Below are 8,523 nucleotides of genomic sequence, written 5' to 3' on the forward strand. Positions count from 1 at the left end.
CAGACACAGCTTTACAGCAGCAGCTCTGTTGAAGCACTAGTTCTCTCAGGCCTCACCAGAAGCCTGAGAAAGAGGTTAAATCAGTTTGTCACTGGTACCATATCCACTCCACAGAGATGTATTTTAGGGCAACGTTACACAATAGAAAAAATCTTTGCCTTGAGCTTCATCCTACTGAAGCTGCATTCTGCAGGAAACCCTCCTCCATATTCTCAAGAGAACTAAATGCAGTGCTTCAACTAGAAATCTGATATAAATGAGCATAAGAAACAGATTTGGAAGGGTAGAGTGAACAGTAAAAAGCAAAGAAAGCTGGTGCAGCAGCTAGAGCACTAACATCAAAGCCAGGGGATCTGGATTCTGTTCCAGAGCGACTTGAGTAAACTACTGTCCCCTGCACCTCAGTCCCCAGTTTGCAGGAGAGGTATAAAGGAAATATGTTTACTAACAACAGCATTATATAAATTTGAACTAGAAAATGATCTGATAATAATCACAAGGCTGTTTTATTTCTGGTATTCTAAAGCAGATATATTTAGTATTCTGAAAACCATCAGATGAGTGCAAAGAAGCCATGGTGTTCCACATCACAGCAGCAGTCCCTCACCCCCCTAACAACTGAATTACATAGAAAACTTAAGAAAACCCTATATTGTGACATTCTGTAAACAAAAATTTTAATCTTTAAAAAGTGGCTTTGTGCAACTACCTGTACAGAAGTATTACTACATCAGAAACATGACAAACCACACACATGAAAGGAAATGCATTTCCAGCTTTCCAGCCACTGCCATAGAAACTGATCTAGCAAAAGCTGCAGTTTCTTCCAGGTATGTCAGCACTGTGCCTTTAAAGGCAGCTGGTATTCAAAGTAGTCTTGATTTACCAAACCCAGTCTGAAACAAGACCTATTTATCTGCAGAAAGGCTGAAGCAGGGACAGCACAAAAACATCTTGACCCTACTCTGCTCATAACCTCCCCTGTGAGCTTTCATATCCAGTAACGTGTCCTCAGACTGACAATTATAACATGAGGTGGACCCTCCTATTGATGCCTCATGAACTACCATGAAACTTCCACATCATTATCACAGAGAGATGATTTAATGGTACCATGATCATGGGAAATGTAGACATGAAAAAAAATCTTTTTATTTCCTTCGAGCTGAATTTTCAGTTTACCTTTTGTGCATGAAGTGAAGCTGTGTGTAGCTGTATGTGAACATTCTCTAACACAAACAGCTAGTACTCTCAAATAGTCACCAGCAAACCAAGCAGATCAAGTATTTTACTAGGGCAAGTAGAAAAAAAAAAATTTAAAATGAGGTATATTTACAGAGCACATTTTGTTTCTGGCTTCAACATATAGTTACTGGAAAAGCATGCCCTAGTTACAGCTTTTTATGGTTTTGTTAATTTCCAGATATTTGAAAAGAAAATGCAAGTTGTTTACAAAATTGTTTTTCTTTTTTATTTTAAATGAAGCTGGTACAGACAATGTCCATTCAAAACCCACGTCCCAGGCCAAAAGGTACAAACAAGAGTGTCAAAGTAACACCAGTTGTCTGCTGTGAACATTCTTGCGTGAATACCTGCATGTACTAATTGCTATATGAAGTTAAAATGCTTCTGGGATCTTCTGGCAAGATTTAAGAATCATTAGGGTTTTCAATTTTATGTCTTCAGCAAAGCCATCTCTGGAGCAAGGTACAGATGACAACAGTTCTAGCTTTTCCATTTCCAACTTGGTAATCTTCTTTCTTGGGCCATCAGCACAATTTAAGCAAAATAGCTCTGAGTTATGGATACACAATTTCTCCACAGTTTAGTTCTCTGAAAAAACTTCATCTCGCACTGAAAGTTATAGTCCAGGAGTGAAACAGTCACACATCAAAACTTCAGGGCAGATACAGAAGTCATTACGGACACTCGCCCACCTGGCAGATCTTACAGCCTTCGTGCCTGAAATGCACGAGCCTAGTGAACATACAAATGCATGTGTGTACAGGTACTTCTAAAGGGGAGGGCAGGAGGGAAGAGGGGAGCAAGGCTGCAGCTGGATCACGAAAGTTCAGCACAATGAAAACAGAAACAATAGTGTATAATGAGCACGAGAATTCAAAATACCAGACGCTTGAAAATAAACTCCCAGAGATGGGGTGCCAGTTTCAATTCAGTGTTGAACACCACATTACAAAAGAACTATTATTTAAAAATAAAAAAGGATTAAGGGGGAAGAAAACAAACAGAAGGATCTAAACTGTTGAGTGACCCCCCGTCTGTTCCTGATAGACTTCAATCACATCTTCCTCCTCCATCCCCAGCTGTGAGAACAGAGAAAAATAGCATATAATTGTTATAAATCCAGTGTACAGAATTCAGAGCAGGTCCTAGACAAATTACACAATGGTTTATTCCTCTGTCCCATAATTCTTCAGACAAGTGAAAAAAATTTCAGTCCCCATCTCACTAGCCAGCACTGATGACTTTTAGTCCTTTTCCTTCAGTGTTATACATCTCAGTCAAAGCAAAGCCTTATCAGTGAAGTCTAAACCCACTTGGGGAGCAGTACTCATCAGCCTGGAAGGTGCTACCTTTACCCTTCTCTAAATCCCTTCTTGGGCAACAGATGCACAGGAATGTGACCAGCACCACAGCAAATGCACCAGCTGTACAGCCACGTGCACAAAGCAAAACCTTATCAGTGAAGTCTAAACCCACTTAGGGAGCAGTACCCATCAGCCTGGAAGGTGCTACCTTTACACCCTTCTCGGGCAACAGATGCACAGGAATGTGACCAGCACCACAGCAAATGCACCAGCTGTACAGCCACGTGCATTACATATAGCATACTAGCCCACAATATAGCCAAGACCTAGGGCTTGCAACTCAGAGCCTGTTTACAACTCTCAAAGAGGCCACATTGTTCAATTTCACTGGACACAAACTTGGTTGATTTTTCAGAAGGCCATTACTACACCAGTGTTTCTTCCTGCTTTGTCATAACAATTGCTGGAAGCCACTGGACAGCAAAAGTAACCTGTTCTCTGTTTACTTACACTTCCATCTAATAAATGTGAACTAAATATGTATTTATTCCAAAGTCACACTGAAGTTCTAGCTCAACAACTGGGAAGTTCCCTTGGCTTTTTTTCCCCTCTCTCTGGTGAGCAGTGATACACCCTCCCTTCTGAGACAACATTACACATGAATGCCCAGTCAGTCTCTTTCTAAACTGCATCTCAGCATTATTGAACAAAATCAGATTATAGTTGACTAAGTATAGTCCAAAAAATTGCTATATTTAAGAAACACCTTCATTCTGCTTAACAGTCCAGCAGAACAGAGAAACCAATTTGGTATTTAGTTTCTCCACTGAACTATGTAACTGTCTAAGAAACTCACCTCCTTGGGGGTATGATTATCAGTAATTCTCTGACCCTCGAAGAGGAACCTGAGTGAATTCATTGGAACACCCTGAAAAAAAAGAAACAGATGTATAAGAAAAAACCTTACTGGAACTTGTATGGATTTACAAGATTTTTAATAAAAACATGTGAAAGTAAAAAAATAAGAAACCATAGAAAGGCTACCAAAACCCATATTCAGTACTGATTAAGGAAATCACAGACTCTCCAAAACTCAGCCCAGGAGATGGATATAGCTGTGTTCATTCAAACAATTTTTTTCTTAAAAAAAATTCCAAACATGCACCTTCATCAGTCAAAACTGCTGCATGAATATTATTTCCAATATCTTATTTTAAAATTTCAATTTCTCAAATGAATCAGATTTAGTAATTTGTATTTGGCCACAAACATATCCAATGTTTGATCTTTTCTTCCCTCCTACTCCAGAAGGACAGCCAAAGAGAACACATGCTACAGAAGAATGCTTCAATTGACAAGTTCAACTTGTCTCAAGGTGTTCAGAAAAAAATGAAAGTATTATTTCCTATGATAGTATCTCCTGAAATGAACTCCAACACAGTTACTCAAGAAAAGGCCACACAAGGCATCTATCCCCAAAGCTGGGGGTAAACTAGGCCAGGACTTCTGGAAATAGCAGCAGTGAGTCCACAGTATCTGCCACAGAATCCAGAAGTGGAGATATTTTGTTCTGTAACTGTAGTTATGATTTGCCAACATCCACAACTAATGTTAGAGATTTCTTTAACTTGAGGCATAATAGCTAGCATTAATTGATTACCATAGTAATGGCTGTAACAATGCCTAAGGCTGCTCTCATCCTAAGCTGCAGTATTCTACAACTTTAAGGGATTTTCCCTCAGAGACAGGAGATTTTACAGTAGCTATAAATGCATGCCCAAGCATTAACACCCATGTCTTCTGAGCAGCCACTATATATTCTCAAACAGCAATTTTAACTTACTACAACATTCAAAACAGTCTTAACTAGAAATACCTTTACTTGTCAAAAGAAATGAGATCTTATATTTGTAGTGTCAGATGGACAAATTGTACATTGTACCTGTCCTGCTCATAGCCAGACAGAAGCCTATTTCAATAAATACCTTTATTTGAAAGAGCAGTGAGAACAGTACAGATAAAGCATTTGACTTTTTAATTTTATATGTCAAGGGTGACATTGTTTCACAAACCTGTCTTTGACAGTATGATTCTTTGAGTTTCTTGAGGTGTGTTGTCATTTTCACCTTGAAGTGAATTTCACTGCTGTCCTAAGAACAGAAAAGGAAAGTTACTGTCTTTGTAGTATCTGCGTGCTTTATCTACAGTAATTTTAAGGCTTTCATTAAGAAAAACTTAGTTAAAACCATTCCATATTAGTTTTGTATATCACCACACATACCTTGGTGCATAACATGAACCTCCTGAATGATTTATCAGTCGCTAAACTCATCATGCACTTCCACAGGAACCTCTAGTTTGCAACAAATTAGATAGTCTAGCCTTAGGCTCGCTAGGGAGGTTTTGGATCTAAAAGGACTAAAACCCACACATGGTTCAGTCTGTGCTTCCATCTTTACCCAGCTGATGTACTTAAGAAACAAACATACACAGGGGACTTCTGCGCTAAGATCCCAAAACAGCCAAGTCAAAGCTTGCACTTCAAAATATATATGAAACCTCATTTAATTGGAGTAATTATCTAGAAGTTAGGATACAGGCAGACTTGGCAACACAACACTAACCTAAGGAGAAATCCTAGATCTCATTATTCTAGTGCTTCCTACTGGTCATAAGATACAATTAACTAAAACTGTCAAAACAGCTACAGATAAAGCAGACTGGAAAAGGTGCAGTGCAAAAAGCACACGGGTCACATTTAGCTTTTGAATGTGTTTTTGTCAACGCCCATTAAACCAGCAAGAGGTGAGCTAGCTGGTGTTAGCCCCGCTTTAAGTCATCCATCTCCAGACAACAGCACAGCAATCACACTATGCTCCAATCAACAACACTGTGTTAAGTCATGGGAGCCAGAGGTTCTTTGCACAGAAGGACTTCTGTTCAAGAAGGATCTCAACGTTCACATTCCAACACAGCTCTAATTCAGTCTCATAATCCACCATTCACATCTACCAACGTGCCAGCCAGCAGAATCTCCTTCCTATCTGTCCAAGAAAGCTGATCTGCTGCTCAGTGTGCTACAGGAACTCCAAAGAACGACTTTAGCTATCCTGCCACATAATTCATACCTTTAGATAAATTAATCCCCCAATGCATTAGGTCTCCTGGTTCTAAGATGGGGATCACACTGACCAAATTTTGAGTAGTAAGGATAAATTACTCAAGCTTTTAAGAACCACCACACTGGAGAGCATTCTAACACATACTACTGGCAATTGGCAAGTAGATCATGGCAGGGGAGGATCCGCATCGAAGAACTGAAAGCATCAACTTTCATTTGTTCATTTCTACAACGCAAAATCTCACACCTCCACCAAACATCAACAAGTAATTATTTAAAACTCACCTGCCCAATGACTTTGAGTTTAATGTATTCTCCTTCTTTCTTATCTCCTAAGTCCTCAGCTGATGGTTTTGCTTCCTGCAAGGAAAAAAAAAAATAATTAAAAATCTGATCAGTTCAACACTTATTTTCACTGGACTGCATGACAGCTGTCATCCTTATTACGTGAAATCGAGACTATCCAAAGTACCTTATTTCTTCCTTTCTGTGTGTGAAAATACCAGCAACATAGTATTATGAAAGGGTGTCTGCCTGTGGAAAGTTTAATTCATGACAGAAGAGAACTGCCGTAAAGAACATAAGAGATTAGAGAAGGATCATTTGGAAACAGACAACAGATGTAAAAAATGAGAACTCTGCTTGGATACCACTAACTCCTAGTCAACAAACACCACAAAAAAGAAACACAGGAAGCCTACAAAGAGGCTCAGATATTTGACAGAAAACAAAACACTGAGCAGAGTAAACAGAAAGCAGTTGTGACACCCTACCAGTGTAAAGAAAGCAAACTACGCACATATTTTTCAGCCTATTGCATCACTAGTAGTCGGTACTCAAAAAAATGGTCAGCCACCTTCTCTTCTGTGACAACAAATCAACCTCAGCAGCCTCCTTCTAGCATGTTTAAGAACACAATTCTTTAAAATACTTAAAAGTCGTTCTAAGGACTACAGGGTTTTGAGTTCTTTCAAGGATAAGAACTAATTGTACAGACAAGTTTGACCCAACAACTTGAGCACTAAAGCTCAGAAAAGAGTTTTACCTGTTATGTCCTATAAAACATGAATTAAAGACATGAAAGTTTTCATGTTAGCTGCTGATAGATGAGACAAATGAGATCAGGTACTACTTAACCCCATCCCTTGTCTGCCCCTGCATATTCTGGACCAGGCCTTTAGTCACTCACATTCCACTGGTGCACAAAAGGATTCTACACAGACACTGCCTCAGGTCAAGAAAGTGCTCAATGAGGAAATCTTCCCAAGCAGTCAGAAACAAGAACACTTTGCTGCTGATCATGTTTCAAATCTTCCATTTGCATTTTATTGCTTAACACACTGGATAAAATATGTACAGGTGCTTACCACATACATTTCCCAGCCCTATAGAGACTCTTGTGGAGTTATACAGAAACATCCTTTCTATGGTTGGACTTGAACTTTAGGATCAAGGGCCAGAGAACACCAACCAACCTTCTGTATTCAGTCCATGCAGATAGGTCTCCACCTTCAGACTAGAATGGCAGACAAGCCCTTCCAAGCACCTTTTTCCCCCCCCCTCTCCTTTTGGATGTTAAAACATGCACAACTTCTTTGAATGTTAGAAGTTCAGAGAAGGTCAGGGGAGAAAGTCCGGAGACTCCTTCCCTACCTGTACCAGTCTCAGTTTGGATGAAGGAAAGAGGGAGGAAGCACTCTTTGTATGACTTGCACTGACTGCCTCAACTCAGATCCGTTCAGTTTCTGTGATGACAAAAAAGCACGAGCCAGAGACTCCATCTGGTTTGAATACTTTGGGTTTTTTGAATACCTGTCTGGGCACAACCTGGACTGCTGGGACCGATTCATCGTCCCTCAAGCTCAAACCCCAAAACTGACTCCCAGCTTTCAAGAAACTAGACATTCACCATCAGGTCTCCAAGTGAGCCACTTCTGAAGTATGAGAGGAGTCTTCACTGGTAACAATCAACTGTGCTCCCTAAAGTTCTCCTTTTTTAACATATCTGAACTCTAACCTCATGGGGCTATTTGCAGGAATAAAAATACACTGGCTTCCACACCTGACTTAAAAAGAAAACCCAAGAACTTGCAAACTGTTCTGAAAACCTGCACAAACAGCATTTTTATTATCCATATGCAGGATTACTAAGCTCAAGGAGTCAGAAACAGTTTCAGATCTCTACATGTTTTGAAGTTACAGGCTTCAGATCATCTCCTGTTCTGCCATCACTGAAAACTTTAAGAACATCCTGTCCCTCTACATGAGGTTTCAGGTCGGTCACTGTCTCAGCTTACTTTGCATAAGAACCGAGCAGCACAGCAGCCCATTATCCCAGCAGCAGAGCCCTTTGTAGTAGTTTATGCAGTTCTGTTCATCGTAACAGATCTACCTACTTAGTCTTCCAAAACAAACCATCCTGTACAAGGCATGACGAATGATCATTGCTACTATGACACTGCCTCTGGCCAATATGAGTGGAAAGCAATGATTCATAAGATGTTTGATTCCTACCCTCAGGGAAAGCAAAAGCAAGCTCTAGTACTAAAAATGAATACAGGAACCAGCCAACAGTAGAAAAAGTGGAGGGAACTGGAGTCTCAAAACCAAAAGATGCTTATTTAAAGCCCCAGCAACCTCTCATCCACAAAATTAGACCAAACTGTTGTAATTTCAGTAAAAGGGAAATAAGATAAAAATCAGTGTTTACAACGGCAATAATTGAGGCTTAAAAAAGAGCAAAATATTTGAAATCAGAACACAAGACCCAGCAAGTCTGAAACAGCTCCCTGCATTCTGTCAGTGAACTATGCTGCCATTCAATGCCAAATGGTAAAGCCAACACAAAAACAC

General features: G+C 39.8%; 1 protein-coding gene across 1 annotated transcript; it reads right to left on the minus strand.

Annotated features, from left to right (window-relative positions):
• Positions 1-1,445: 1,445 nt before the first annotated feature.
• Positions 1,446-6,030, minus strand: SUMO1 (small ubiquitin-like modifier 1; the record flags this gene model as incomplete). Its single annotated transcript, XM_008938440.1, has 4 exons — positions 1,446-2,324; positions 3,406-3,477; positions 4,622-4,699; positions 5,956-6,030. Coding segments are annotated over 4 exons (294 nt in total), but the record flags the coding sequence as incomplete, so codon positions are not given.
• Positions 6,031-8,523: the final 2,493 nt, after the last annotated feature.

This window comes from Merops nubicus, unplaced genomic scaffold (assembly GCF_000691845.1).
Source record: "Merops nubicus isolate BGI_N331 unplaced genomic scaffold, ASM69184v1 scaffold27854, whole genome shotgun sequence".
Classification (NCBI taxonomy): Eukaryota; Metazoa; Chordata; class Aves; order Coraciiformes; family Meropidae; genus Merops; species Merops nubicus.